The sequence below is a fragment of the Piliocolobus tephrosceles genome, chromosome 11 (genome assembly GCF_002776525.5).
Source record: "Piliocolobus tephrosceles isolate RC106 chromosome 11, ASM277652v3, whole genome shotgun sequence".
NCBI lineage: Eukaryota > Metazoa > Chordata > Mammalia > Primates > Cercopithecidae > Piliocolobus > Piliocolobus tephrosceles.
The window spans coordinates 102887623-102903418 of record NC_045444.1 but is presented as its reverse complement, the minus strand read 5'-3'; the positions used below and the strand labels follow the sequence as shown (position 1 = coordinate 102903418).

At 44.4% G+C, this 15796-nt stretch overlaps 1 protein-coding gene across 6 annotated transcripts in view; it reads right to left on the bottom strand.

Moving 5' to 3' along the window:
- Window positions 1-15796, bottom strand: part of SMARCAL1 (SWI/SNF related, matrix associated, actin dependent regulator of chromatin, subfamily a like 1) — a 73924-nt gene that overhangs the window by 54801 nt on the left and 3327 nt on the right. For all 6 annotated transcript variants that reach the window (XR_002733357.2, XM_023220646.2, XM_023220638.2 and 3 more), the window contains exons 4-7: window positions 15323-15373; window positions 11096-11329; window positions 7929-7979; window positions 2850-3036 (exon numbers count right to left, since the gene is read on the bottom strand). Coding sequence is in view for 5 of the 6 variants with exons in the window: in XM_023220646.2 (XP_023076414.2) it covers window positions 2850-3036; window positions 7929-7979; window positions 11096-11329; window positions 15323-15373 (523 nt within the window). In the remaining variant the exon portion in view is untranslated. The remainder of the gene's footprint in view (window positions 1-2849; window positions 3037-7928; window positions 7980-11095; window positions 11330-15322; window positions 15374-15796) is intronic.

Below are 15796 nucleotides of genomic sequence, written 5' to 3'. Positions count from 1 at the left end.
AAAAGGATCCCAAGTGCCAGATGTCTGGTCCTCTGTGCCAAATACTAGTCTTCTTTCATCTAATCTCTGAAAAATAGATCATTTGCTCAGAATCCTGATAATAAGCCGCTGGGATAGCTCTTTCTCTTTCCTTCTCACACAGTGAAAAGAGAGAATGTCACCTCTTCTAATCAGCAGCTAGCAGGGCTGACAAGAAGTCTAGGCTACACTTGCCCTTTCTGAATTGCCTGGAAACACCGTTTCCAAAGATGGAAAACTGGGTAGCAAATCCCCAGGCAGCCCGAGGCCAGTAGAGTGTGGGGACAACAGGCATCATGGCATGGCACCCTTCTGTTCTCCCTGCAGCCTGAGCGGGCCCCTGCATGAGAGAGGAGGCAGCCCTCATCTGCCAAAGCCCTGCTCTGGCGGCCTCACCCTCCACTGGGGAGGAACGGAGCCGAGCGGTGGGCTGCCTCACCTCTCCAGAACAGGCACAGCCTCCTCCCTGTACACCCACCTCTATGAAATCTTCTGGACCATTTCTGGGATCAACCCACAACACAGACAGATGGGGGGAGGGCAGGTGTGAAAAGATGTATTTTCTACCTCACTTTCTGATTTACAAAATTGGTGGCCAGCGAGGACAGGCAGTACCTAAGCAACGGAATCCATGGAGAGCCCCACGCCCTTTGAGCGTCTTTTGTTTCAGCCTCTTCAGCTTTACCATCTATAATTTCCAGAAGTTTGGTCTATCCGCATCCTTAGAGCAGAATGGACCCCCTGAATTTCACATTCTTTCTCTCCTTTTTCCCCTGCCCAGAGGGAGCCCAACTAAGGAACAAAGTGGCCAAAAAGTGACAACAAAGACAGAAAAAGCCTGGATAACAGAGGAACAATAACATAATTAAATGTCATCCTCCACAGGATAGTTGAATATAATAGAAAAAATTTTCTGGAGTCCTGTTTACAATTTATGCTTTTAAAATTTGAATTGTAGTATTTATATTATTATTATTTTTATGATTTATTGAATAGAGACATTGATTTTTTATGTTATGTCTATAAGGCAACATGATTGTAACTACAAATATGCAAAATTAAACACATGCCAAAATCGGAAAAAAAAAAAGAAAAAAATGCCATATACTCAGAAATTAATCCATCAGAAAACACAGATTTAAGCCCCAGTTCCACTTTTGGCAGCTGAGTAACTTTAGGCAACTGACTGTCTTTCTGAGCCTCAACTCATTCACCTGCTGAAGAGGCCAACTTGGATATTAGAAGATGCTGACATTTCTAAGAGATTTTGCTTTATAAATTAAAGGGTGTGTTCAATTGTAGTTCTTGCATTAAAGACAACAAAACATGGAATTGACAGCCCTCCTCCCCCAATACCAAGCCCCCACCTCTTCAGAGTATGAAAGTTAAAATCTGAATTTATTTAGAAAATTCTGAAGAAAGATGACAAGTACTGTTAGCAGCTTTAGAGCCACAGAGGGAGAAACAGATCTGCCCCGGGGCGCCTCACACACAGAGCCTCTCTCAGGGATAATGGGATAACGCGTAAGACCAGCACCCACCACGTGGGCCCAAGGATGGCTAAGAGTGCCACGAAGAACTTGGATGCTGAAGGCAGGGGCTGTCCAGGGGGTGGGGCTGGGCAACCTCTACTGCAGCTTTAATAAAGAGCCCAGAGGAAGAAAGATAAAAGGAAAAAACCATCCTGAGCCTGGTTCAAACAAGGCCCAAAGGACATCTCACCAGCTGGAGGACTGGAATGGCAATGCCAGAGGACATTTTGCAGAGTGTGCTATTTAAGAGAGATGGAAGGAAAGGAAGAAAAGAATTAGGGGGAAGGGCTGGGCCAGGTAACGTAATAAAGTGCATTTTGCCCAAACAGCACACCGAGACCCAAATCCTGCCAGAGACGATAGCCAAGCTTTCACCAAAATACCACAATCAGGCTTCAAGCAGGCAGGCTGTTGCGGTGTGTCAGTGCCATTGATAATTTAGGTTCCTTCCCTTGCACAGGGTTCTATGTCCAACTACACTGTCTAATAACAGCTTCTTATTTCTAGACAGACTATCAAGACTTCCTCTTTCTTCTCCTTGAACTCCCATATTTTTAAGAGAAGTCTAGTTCAAATCTGGCATTTTGCTTCTCCCAAGAAACTCTGGAAAAAAAGGAAAGATGTAGGTTTACCTTTTTTCTTCCTCTAATAAGAGCACCTTGACTTTCTTTTGGAGAACTGCCACCTCCCACTTTCGATCCAAGTAATTTAGGTGGGCAGGTCTTACCCTCTGGTTCTAGGGACGGGCCTATCACCAAGTCTAATCAACAAGACCTCAAGCCTCCAAGGCCACAATGACTGGCTCCAACGTTGGTACCAGACTTAAGTCATTGCAGTGTTAGCCCAATTAGGAAAAAGGTGCTTCTGTGTGTTGCTAAGCTGAGAATGCAAGCTGGAAGCCCCTGGCTGCCCGAGCTGCCACACTTGAGGAGCACCTGCTTGGGAACAGGGCAAACGAACAGAAAGCAGATCTGAGAGAGGACAGCAGCCTGATGAGATCTTTAGAGATGCTGGATTTTCTCTTACAGGCACTGAGAAATCTCTTTCCTTAAGCTAGTTTGAATTGGGTTTCTGCATACCTATAATTCAGAGTCTTGATTAACCCATGGAATTTGAAATCAATGGTTACAATAAGGCTTTGGTAACAGCACACCTGGCTGTTTAATGCCTACACTCTTCTAAATTTTCATCTATCCGTGGAAAATAAAAGTTCATAAAACAGGAAGCATCTGAATGTGGTCTGTGGTGAGTAATGAAATCCGAGCAAGAGAGGAAGAGAGAGGAAGATCAAGAACCTACTTGACTCCAGCTCTCTGAAAGGGCATAAGATTAGACACGAGCTTGGGGTCCACTTCAGAAAGGTCTGCCTCTGGGACATCTGGCGTGAGACTGAGAGATGTCTTCTTGAGCTGAGAAGCAAATGCCAGGGTGAGAGTCGTGGGCAGAGGATCCAGCTGAACTTGTGGGAGGCAGCGCACCTTTGCAACTGGAAAGAAGAACAGAAGCATATGAGCTGGAATGTTCATGCCCAAAAGATTTGGAGAAAGAGGAGCTTTGGGATATAAATATTTCCTTCCAATGATGCTGGTCCTAGGTCCCTATATAATGGGTGGAGAAATCTCTCCTAGTCAGGATCATTAACCCAAGTGGGAAAAATAAATTACTTGGGATCTACATGGAAATGAAAGCAAATGAATTGCACTGACCTTGCCTTCTGAAAGAATGCAGTCTCACCTGATTTTAAACTTCAAAAACGAGGAAAAAAAAACCACCTTTATTCAACAGAGAAACAGAAAAAGAATAAACCACAGAGATTAAAAAAACACATAATTCTTGGGAGAAGGAGGCTGAATTACAAATTAAAAATGCAGAGAAAAAAATGATAGACCTAGAGACCCCTGGCAGTGGAATTACCGTTAAATCACTAACCACAGCCTGCTGTCCTGCAGGCTGTCACTTTCAGGATGTTCTTCCCTTTTATCATTTTCCTTTGAAGAATCTAATTAGAAGAGTAGCCATTATTTACAGATTGTCAATTGCTCTTTATCCTTTACCTTTTCAAGGGCACCCTGGGAGTGAGAGTGACCCACCAAGAGGCCAATTGTCCTCCGGTATTCAGTAAAGGAAACTACAAAGAGAAACTGGGTATTATTTTACTTCTATCCAATATTATTTGGAATTCTAAGGCTGGTTCTCTATTTCATATGGTCATGTGTGATCGTGTTTTCTTAATACCCTCACAACTGATTCCAAAAGTCTTTCGCCACAGCCATCAATCGGTTACCACCGCAAATGCTGATGTGAACGTGCAGGACTGAGCCATCTACTGCTACCTCCAACTGCTTTGTATTTCAATATATTTAAGTCCATTTCTCTCCTCCACTAAATATAAGTACCAGTTATTTCTGGAAACAGTTTCCATGAAAAGAATCACCATGACAGGAAATTAGGTAAGGTTGAAGGCTTTAATACAAAATAGACTGTCCATATTGATGCACAAATACATTTTATACCTCCAAATTAAATCTTAGCATGCTGATTTCTGCACACTTCAGGAGGCTGAGCACTCCATGTGCTTTCAGAAAAACCATTTTCATTTTAATTCTAGTGATCTTCAGAACTCAAATACCTGATGAAAGTTACGAAAGGGCTGATGAACTGGCTGATAGAAAATACAGTGCTTTGTACGCATTATGTTCCTTCAGCCATTTAAGAGGAATAAAACCAACATCTACTCTGTCTCCTACCAACTACTGTCTCCAAAATCCTATGCTGCTAGTTCAGCCATCTCGGTGTTTCTGAGAAAACCACCATTCCCTGACAACTGTCTCTACTGTCCTTACCCTGGTACTAGGAGATGACAGACGTGCTGTCTGGCTTCGTGAGTCATCTAGAAGTCATTTCTGTAAAATAGCTCTTTGGCAGAATGCTACTAGCCACATAGCAGAGATGCTAATGTTTTCAAATAGCAGCTGACAAGACAAGATTGTTGAGAACCCTTCTGGACTGACAGCAAGGGGAAAACAAAAGGCCTTATGCCAATTTCACTGGGGGCAAAAGGCCTGAGTCACTTAGAAAAGAGGGAGGAGGAAAGCTTAGATTCTCCTTACTAGAGAAAATAACTCCCACTGCTTCACCAATGAGCATTCACGTACGCAGGTCTTATTGTCATTTCCTCATTAGTTTCCTAGGCACACGTTCACTAGCTCAGGGTCAACCATCTAATTTCACTCATGAGGAAGGAGAGCATGGGGTGAGGAGGGAGGTGGGCATTCCCCAGGTTCACAGTACTGACAAAGAAATTGGAACTAAATTGGAACTGGGCTCTATTCTCACCGCTTTCCCTCCCCAGCTTCTTAGTATAGCCGGCTTCTAAATTTTATAATGGGTCATATTACAAAGGCAGATGGCAATTCTAGTCTTATTTCTGTCACTGACTTTACTGTGACCCTGCAATGCTCCCAGTAAGAAAAGCCACTGTTTCCTTTCTCTGGGCCCAACCTTCTCTCAGTCTACGAAATAGGAAGATCAGTCTTATCTTCCGTGAGACACTGTCGTGATGAGATAGCAGGTAAAAACTCTAAATCTAGAATCTTCACTCAGGATCCATGGAATCATTTTTATCAAGTGAAAAATTTTATTTGTGGCCATTATGTGCATTTTTTTTTCTGGGTGAAGAATCCATTATTTTCATCAGGTATTTCAAGGAATGTGTTGCCTGCAAAAGATTAGGAACCACTCTACAATGCTATGTGAGTCATAAGTCATGGTTTCTCAACACTATGTTTATCTACTAATGCCGTAAGTGTCCTGCTTTTTGTTGTTCTGTAAAAGTCAAGACTTTATAGCTAACATATTTGTGTTTCCTGATTGAAAGACAAAGGCGAGAAGGAAAGAACTCACTCCTATTTCTCATCAACAATTCAGCTTTTGCAGCCGGGCATGGTGGCTCACGCCTGTAATCCCAGCACTTTGGGAGGCCAAGGTGGGAGGATCACTTGAGGCCAGGAGTTCAAGACCAGCCTGGCCAACATGGCGAATCTCCATCTCTACTAAAAATACAAAAATTAGCCAAGCATGGGGATATGCACCTACAATTCCAGCTGATAACAGCAGGAGGCAGACAACTTCATAGGCAGACAGGGGTGGGTCCACAGTGAAACCCAACCTTCAAGCCGAAGACAGACTAAAACCTGAAAACCGGGCTGCCAGTTCTAGGTGGAGTCCACAACCCAGAGTGAGAACTTCCTTAGTGCCTTTTAGCCAACTGAATGTGCTTTTTCCAGGCCTGCCCATGGACCAATCAGCACACATGCCCCCATTCTGAGCCCATAAAAACCCTGGACTCAGCCACACGTTGGGACTACCCACTTTGGGTCCCCTCTCCACTGAAAGCTGTTCTGTTGACCAATAAAACCCTTCTCTGCCTTGCTCACTCTCCAGTTGTTCACGTAACCTCATTCTTCTTGGATGCAGGACAAGAATCTGGGACCCGCTGAATGGCAGGTGAGAAAAGGGCTATAACACGTTCCTGGTCTGCTCGCCAAGCTGCAGGCAGTGATGTGCTCCTGTTTGCCGGACCACAGGAGTGAAGAGCGGCAACCTTTCTGGGGGCCCAGACCTTGGGACTCCCGGAGCCAGAGCTGTAACATGCTGTAACACCCCCTTGGGGCTCCACGGGTGCTGGTGTCTTTAAGTTTTTGGGCGCCAGCACATTCCCATCATCCAGATGCTGGTGCCCAAGGCAGAAGCTGCTTGTGGTATGCCTAGTCCAGTTGCAGCCTCACACGGAGCTAGTGCCCGTGCCACAGTCTGGAGCTGCCCGCTCTGGTGCACCTGGCTGTGTGCCATGGCCAGACCCTACACTCACTCACTCACACACCCTCCACTGCTCCATGCCTAGCTTGCCCTCAGTGAGTGTGCAATCTGGACTAGTAGCGTGAGCCGAGTGGGCAGAGCAAGCCCAGCAGCAAGCCCAGCTGGCAAAGTGGCACCAAAAGGATTCTGTGTAACAGCTACTTGGGAGGCTGAGGCACAACCATCGCTTGAGCCTGGGAGGCAGAGGTTGCAGGGAGGTGAAATTGTGCCACTGCACTCCAGCCTGGGTGACAGTGAGACGCTGTCTCAAAAAGAAAAAAAATTCAGCTTTTGCCAAATAATTCCCTCTAAATCACAAGTTCCAAATAGTAGCAGCCAGAGAGTCTCAAGATCAACGTGAGCCATCCTTTCTGCTTCAGCCAGCATTTATTTAGTTATCATTTCATATTCAAACCTAATCGTGCAGTTCACAGCAAGTTTTGCTCAAGGAACCAAAGGCTCTTCCTTTATATGTAATTCCTATGTCAGGAGAGCAGATAGAGATTAAAGACCACCCCTTTTTTTACTAAAGGGACAATGGGACCCAGAAGGTTTAATTATTTACCCAATGTCACACAGTGAGTCACATAAGAAGGAGACAAAAGGAAGGAACCCAGTTTTTCCCTCACATTGAAGCCCTAGCCTGCCAGGCAAGATGGCCAATGACTCAGAGCTCCCAGGGTTGGTTCATGTCTGTCCTGGACTGATTGGTACCCACAGATGACTCCTTCCTTGGTTTGGGAGGCCCAGTAGGCCGTCAGGATTGGGAGTAAAGTAGAGGAACATAAGCTATGCTAGCTGCAAACCCAATGCAGAATTGTTACAGCCAGAGAGATAAGGGACTGGTATTCTGGTACAGTCTGAGATGTGACTGTATTTCCTTTTTCCAGGCATATTAGAATTTATTGCCCCATATAAGCAAAACACAGAGAAGAAAAATGATAAGCCCAAACTGGCTTCTTCTTCTTGCACTTATGCTGTCTGTACACATACCCCGTGCCTTGGTCAGTCTGTAAAGTGCTTATTACAATGCATAAGTCCCTGGCCTTGACTTCTGCTTCAGACAGAACTCTATTAGGAAGTCCATTCTTAGTGAGACTCTCCTATCTTTCTTGATCATCCCATCCAGTTTTAGAAGTACACTGAGAGCTTATTCTCAGAAGTAATCTATGGTCACTTCCACCTAAGCTAAGCAATCCTAGCTCACTTCTAATTCCTAAAGTCTATGTACCCATGCTTCCAGCACTTCCATGACAGCAGGAAGGTTTCCCAGGCCTGGCAAGTTTCACTACTGCCACCTCACCCTTATGGCAAAAGAGGCCCGGCATTTGTCTGGGCTGTCATAAAGCCGCCGTCTCAGTGGATGTGGACAAGGCTGCACCCTCACCTTTACTTACCCTGTACTCAAGCATCCCACCGCACCAAAGGAAGGAGAAGATTCTTCGAAAATACATCAGATTTAAGGTGAATTATTAAAGCTTAACAAAGGATGATATAAAACAAGTAAGGAAGGCTTCTCACTTAGTTTACTGTGCTCTTCCAAGAGAAAGCTCCACTTCCTGGTCTTGACATCTGCAATGACAAGAAATAAATACACAAATAGGACACCCTGTCCTCCTGCTACATGATCACACTTACTCATTTATTACTTGGCTTCATAAACTTCCATTAAGCTTAAAGACAATGTGGCAGCTGGTCCTGTACCTAGCACTGCGGATAGAGAAGTTAGGAGAGTACTTTCCCTGGAGGCTTCCCCAATATACTGGGAGGAAAGAGAGGCAGAGATGCTGACAACACTGGGTTGTAAGGGTTGTGATAAAAGGTGCCACAGGATACACGGCTGGGGAGGGTCTAGCAGGTCAGAAATGCCCTGAGTGACAGGGGTGATAACTGTAGCTCACACCTAAGCAGCATTCACATTCAGCCCGGCACTGTGCCAACACTCAGTGGCACTCATCTGCCCTCCCAAGTGGGCTGTTGTTAACTCCATTTTACACCTGGGAAAGAAGCTGCATGTGGTCAGAGTGGTCAAACTGCCAAAGTTTCCATTTCAGCTCTGCCTCTTGCTAGCTATGTCACCTTGGGCAATTCACTGTGTGTAACACCTCTCCCTCAGTTTCCATATCTGAAAAATAAAGATACCACAGCCCCTACCTCACTGGTTACTGTGAGGATTATGTGAAATTAAAGTAAAATGCTTATAAAAGTATGACTGGAAAACAATGAGCACCCTAAAAATCCAGTTATTACGAATTATTGTTAGTGTGATTATTACATCATCTGCTAATTAGCATAGTGTAGTATAAATTACACACATTATCAACTAAAAAGGTGAGCATCTTTCTACCCAATGGTGGCTCATTATTTAAATAGAGGAATTTCTCTACTAATGTATCTTTTGAAAAATCAAGGACGCTTGGTCTCGGGAAATGCTATCTGGGCAGCAAAAGTTCATTCTTCACTATATGGTTCCTTCAAAAGCAAGGTGGACAGAAAGAGGCATCTTGGACACAGTGAGTCAGTTTCAGGAAAAAGCAAGGTCGTCCAGGTACAACCTGATGGAAGGAACAAAGCAGACAGACTAATCTTAAATACAGAACTAGAAGAGGAAGGCCCTTCCTGACAACTTGATTCTCACAGCGGCACAGCAGCAATCAGGAAAAGTTGTGAACAACAGCTGAGGCAAAGGAACCAATCATGGTTTTTGGACATCTGGGTGTGAGCAGTATCAGTATCAATACTTTCATGGTACCCACTCCCAGAATGCAGACCACGTCAGGAGTGTGATCTCACAGGCCGGTGACAGACACACATCACTGTATTTGCCTTTTTTATCTTTTATTGAGACTGTAGCCCAGGCTGGAGTGCAGTGGTGCAATCTTGGTTCACTGCAACCTCTGCATCCCAGACTCAAGCGATTCTCCTGCCTCAGCCTCCCGAGTAGCTGGGATTACAGGCTGGCACCACCATGCCTGGCTAGTTTTTGTATTTTTAGTAGACAGGGTTTCATCATGTTGGCCAGGCTGGTCTCAAACTCCTGCGACCTCAGGTGATCCACACACCTCGGCCTCCCAAACTGCTGGGATTACAGGCCATTGCACCTGGCCTGTATTTGCCTTTTATGGGCCACCCCAAGCTGAAGCCAAACATCCAAGGGGGCAGGAAAGGCAAAGGATCTAGGCTGTTGCGGAGCAGCTCATTTCACGACCTGTCTGGGCCTCGCACAACTCCCCATGCCCTGCTCACCAGCCTGCCCTCATCAGTCCAAACTCCATCCATCTAAGGATGATGACGTAGCAACCAGCATCAGCCTCCCCCAGAAGGAACCAAAACCCTGATGAAAACTCTTGTTGAGCAAGCAATTCTAGAGGCTTCTTCCAGGACAATGCTTGAATGTGAGGTCTCAAAGGCATGAGGTTTTAAGTATTTAAGTTCTACCTGATTAAGAACAAGATTAAACCAATTCAAGAATGGGGAAACACTGATCCATAAAAACTACATCGTTTTTAAAAAACAATGTGGCCCAAGCTAAGAATGACACCCAGGAGTCCAGAATCTATAGCTGCTTCTCCCCTATTCTGACGGGGCAGCTTTTGAAGAACCTCACAAAAAGATAAAGAAAAAAGGCCAGGCGTGGTGGCTCACGCCTATAATTAATCCCAGCACTTTGGGAGGCCAAGGCGGGCGGAGAAGTTTGAGACCAGCCTGGCCAACATGGTGAAACTCTGCCTCTACTAAAAATACAAAAATTAGCCCAGTGTGGTGGTGGGTGCCTGTAGTCCCTGCTACTCAGGAGGCTGAGGCAGGAAAATCACTTGAACCCAGGAGGCAGAGGTTGCAATGAGCCAAGATTGCGCCACTGCACTCCAGCCTGGGCAACCGAGTGAAACTCTGTCTCAAAAATAATTAAAATACAGCAAAACTATTCTGCCTTGGCCAGTAGATTTCAAGACTGGCTTATAATTAGGCTCACCTGAAGATTAAAAAAAAAAAAATGAAACAAACAAACAAACAAAATAGCAATGTCCAAGCCCCACCTCAGACAAAATAAATCAAGTTCTCTGGATAAGAACCAGGCATCGGTGTTTCTGAAGTGGCCCCGTAATGCTGACGGGCAGGCCGAGAGGAGAACTATCAGCCTTTTCAAACTATGGCACCATCAGCAGCAGCAGCACCAGCTCAGGGAACTTGTGAGAAACGCAAATTTTTGGCTCCATGCTCAAGTTCTAGAATCAGAAACTCTGGTAGTGGGGCCTAGCAATCTGCGTTTTAACAACCCCTGCAGGCAGTTCCCTGCATGCTCAAGTTTGAAAACCACGAAGTTTGCATATGGAAAAGCATTTATTTTTATGGCAACCACCTGTTTTTTTGCTCTGCAAAGGCCAAAATAAAAACAGATGGATTTTAAATGGCTGAAGCAGGAATTTACCTGCTTCCACCAAGAAGACATTGACCGGGGGAAATTATGGGGTCTTCTCTTTGGAAGGCCTTAATGACAAAACAGCTGCCACTGTATGTTTACTATCTGGAATAATTAACGTGTCATCTTTCTAAAGGAAGAGGAGTAGAACGGGAAGGCTTTCCCAAGAAAGTAAATTTTGAATATTCAAGGTAGAGAAAAACACCCTATGTTGAGATCACAGACCATACTACACATTCGGGGAATCAGACAAAGACCAATTACTTGCCATATCTTCTGGAATCCATCTGTTTAAAAAGTGCAATCAGGTCCTGTGAATAACCGATGTCTGCTTCGAAGTAGGCCCTGGATATGAGCATGCATCGCCCTTTGACAAAGGAAAGGGACGGAGCTGATGGAAGGCCAGCCTGTCCCTCACTGCTGGTGGAGGGTGACTCACTGCTGCCATAGGCCCATTCCAGAGGCTGCAGGTTGACCGTGGGGAGGCTCTGGGCTGCTTTCACTGCCAAAGAAGAAGAATCGAACAGAAGTGATAAAGCAGAGGGCTATGATGTGGCTTTGAAACACAGGCAAGGGAAGAGGGAGAAAGTGGGGAAGGGACATGGTGAAGAGGCACTAGGTTTGGCAGGAAGGCAAGAAAAGGCACTGTTAGATTAGGAAGGCTTGAAAGTGTTTTTTAGTTGGGGCTTTGGGAATTTCAGTATTTGTTGAATGTAACTTTCCATCTCCTTAAGTTTTTCTTTTTTTTGTTTTTGAGACAGCGTCTTGCTCTGTCACCCAGGCTGGAGTGCAGTGCCATGGTCATGGCTTACTGCAGCCTCAACCTCCCTGGCTCAAACCATCCTCTACCTCAGACTCCCCAGTAGCTGGGCCCACAGGCGTGCACCACCACATGGGGGTAACTTTCGTATTTTTTGTAGAGACAGGGTTTCGCTATGTTGCCCAGGCTGGTATCAAACCCCTAAGCTCAAGCCATCTACCCGCCTTAGCCTCCTGAAGTGCTGGTATTACAGGCGTGAGGCACCGTACCTGGCCTCCCTACATTTTTCAAATCAAAAAATTTAAAATTCAGAAATTAACAGGGGGAAGAGGAAGCTTACCAGAATGAATAAACTTATTAGATAATTTCTGGCACTGTGTTGGAGAAGCCACTGAAGTCAGCAAACCACAAATCACCCAGCTAAGCCCACTCCTAGGTCGCTACTCTGTCTACTGCTCAGAGAACAAAGGAGTGAGGACCAGGATCACCAGGTCACAAACACACAGTTCTAAACATTATTTCATCTACTACAGATGCATTTTTATAATTAACAAATTCAACTATATAACACTAAGCTGTCAACAGACACACACTGAAGTGAAAGGCAAAAACCCTGAGTAAAGAAATATAAAAAGAGCTTATGCTTTAAAAAAGTACTAAGACCACAAAAGAAGAGGATAGAGATGTAGCCAATTCAAAATAGGAGGAAAAAGGCTAACAAACATTTGAAGAAATGTTTACCTTCACAAATAATCAGAAAAATAAGAGACTTTTTTACTTACCAAACTTGTCAAAATTACTTATCAAAATTGATGAGAAACAATTAGACATCCATATTGCTAGTTGGGAATAAAACCTTCTGGAACACAATTTGGCAATTACAGCAAGAGCTCTAAGAATAATGATTCAACTTCTGGGAATCTATCCCAACTACCAATTGAAATTACAGACCAAAACTTAGTACGAAGGGGTTCCTCTCCAGCTTTAAAACTGGAAAAACTGGCAGCAAATTAAAATCAAGCAGGAAAAAAAAAAAAAAAAACAATTTAAGCAATGTACGACACATTCATAAGACAGAATGGTATACAGCTATTAAAATTTATTTTGTACTAAAATTTTTGGAAAAGACAAAAGTAATTCAACACCACAAAACCATTTTGTGAAGGCCAAAATGGCCCATTATGATAATGGACACATTTTCATCACTTAGAATTAACTGTTAACATTCAGTAAAATAAATATGCTTTATGCTGGAGCATTAAATTAAAAGGGCAAAATAAAAATTATATGCATATATAAAACTTGATATTTTCATGCATAGAAAAAAGGCTGGAGGGTATGAAACCAAAATGTTAATAATGGTTAGTCGAGTGGGGAGATTACAGGGGATAGTTTTTCTTCTTCACACGTCAAAATGTGTTCTACAGTGAGTATGTGGTAGGGTTAATGAAGCAAAATCCAGAGATACACCTAAAGCAAAATGACAGAAAGACTGATACAGAGACAATTTGATGTTATACTGATTAAAAAGCCAGTCACGACACACAATCATGAACCTATCTGAAACTTAGAAATACAAGGAGAAATTCACAAATCCATAATTATGGCAAGGAATTTCAAGGTTTATCTCAGCAGGCAAAAGGCCAAGTGTGTAACACATTGGTAAAGATATAGAGGAGTCAAACAATAAGAAAAGTTCATCTAAAAGCTATATGGAGAATTTTTTTTTCTCTTCTGTGAGCTTCATGGAGAAGTATATAGGCAGAATTTTGTACCCAATAAACATGGTTTTCAAAACATGTGGAGCATTACACAAAGCAATGGTAGTCAGGCACAGTGGCTCACACCTATAATCCCTGCACTTTTGGAGGCTGAGGCAGGTGGATCACCTGAGGTCAGGGGTTCAAGACCAGCCTGGCCAACATGGAGGAAGCTCCATCTCTACTAAAAATACAAAACTTAGCCAGGCGTGGTGGTACACGCCTGAAATCCCAGCTACTCAAGAGGCTGAGGCAGGAGAATCACTTGAACCCAGAAGGCAGAAGTTGCAGGGAGCCAAGATTATGCCACTGCACTCCCGCCTGGGTGACAGAGTGAGACTCTGTCTCAAAAAAAAAAAAAAAAGTAATGATATCAGACAAAAAACCTAAATGAATCTGCAAAAGCAGGAGTCATCTAAGCCACCAGGCACCGTGATCACAACAAGGGTAAAAGAAAAAACAAACAACCGCAACAGGGGAAACCACTGGTTTAAAATCACCAGCAATGAGAATACCAGGTGTCAAAATCTGCAATCTTTATCCAGAGCCTTGGGTCTCCCCCTTCTAACACCAAACAAATGGATTAAAAAATGAGCCCTCTTTAGACGGAGCTAGCAGCAAGCAGTGTTATGGATTGCATTGTGTCCCTCCGAAATTCATGTTAAACACACAGCACAAGACCTCAGAATGTGATTATATATGGAGACAGGGCCTTTAAAGATTAATAAGTTAAATGAGGTCACCAAGGTGGGCAACAGTCCAATGATGGTGTTCTTCTAAGAAAAGGGAGAGACTCTAGGGATTTGCACACACAAAGGAAAATCCACACAAGGACACAGAGAGAAGGCAGCCGCCGCAGGGCATGGAGAGAGGCCTCTGAAGAAACCAACCCTACCAATCTCAGGCTTCCAGCCTCCAGGACTGTGAAAAAATAAACTTCTATTATTTAAGCCACCCAGTCAGTGGTACTTTGTCACGGCAGCCCTCACAAACTAACACGCTAGCAGCTACCAAAGAAAGAGATACTGCCTAATGTACACATTTCAAGAGGCCAAGGAGAAAACCAGGAAATTCTACAGGGAGCTGTCCCATCACCGGCCCAAACCACCCTCCCCAGAAACTGTACTGGTGCCTCCAGATCATCCTACCTCATGCCCCAAATCTGCAAATCGGCCTAAGCATACCTCCTTATCTTTTCCCTTTTTAAGCTGGGGGGGAGGAAGATAGGATGTAGAAATGGCAGGTGGGGGAGAAGAGTAGAATAAATGGAAGATGAAAACACACGTGGCTGACGCTTTAACACACGTGTGCAGGCTCATGTGCCAGGATCAAGTGACAAAAACTTCGGTGTATGACAGTTTTCTCAGAAGGCAGAGGGACGTAACCAGGTACTGACTATGACCAGACACTGCATTAGAACTTACCTGGCCAATGCCCCCTCCTTGCATTTTTGAATAGTTAGCTGCACAGAGAGTACTCTGAGGATCTGCGCTGTTTGCTGAACTGTTACCTTCCTGGGAGCAGGGGCTGGCAGGCTGCCTGAGCTGCCTGTCACTGCTGGGGCCAGCATAGTCTGGTGGGAACATGTAGTCTGAAGTCATACTGTCTGGGTTTGAATCCCAGTTGTACAACTTATTGGCTATGTGACCCTGTGTTACTGACTCATCCTCCCCGGGCCTCAGTTTCCCCATCTGTAAAAGTTATTATAAGGAGTAAAAGTTAGCTTAAGGGGCTTAGAATTGCCTAATGCGTAGCAAGCATCATTTACTGCTAGCTTTTGTTAATATTACCAATGGCCTTCACCCACAGAGCTGCTTCATTAGGCTAGACATAGTGGGAAGGAGTGTGGGTTGGTGGCCTGAAAGCTTTCACCACCTGTAAAGCCATGCATACCATAAGCTAGACTACATGTGATACTCCAGAGATTTTCAGCGCCAGGTCGCCCTCCATGAGGGACAACCATGTGCCTACTTACTCAGGGCACTATAGTCATTCATGCTGAAGTTCCACGTCTTGGTGTCAGGATCTGAAACAAAACAGAGGGCTGACTGTGGTTACAATTTGTACTTGGGCACTCAACACAAGCTTGCGTTCTAAATGAATCAATGAATGCACGCCAAGTTCAAAACAGCTGGCCAGCAAGCCCCCACTGATCTATACAAATCTCTGTAGAGGACAAACAGTAAATATAGATAATTCTTTTATTCCATGTAGTGGAATCCAACTCAGGCACTGGGAAGTTATGAACTTCACCTAAGAGGACTGAGGGCAGAGTTAGGACTAGAATCCAAGTTCTCCAGGTCGTAGTGTGGTCAGGAAAAGCAGTATGAGGAGCAATGGCTCTGGGCTGTAATTGAGCTGGTCACATCCTGATGCTGCCTTTCCACACCAATGAAACTGGGCCTGTCACTTACTCTTGCTGAGCCAGTTCCATCGCCTTAAAAACCGA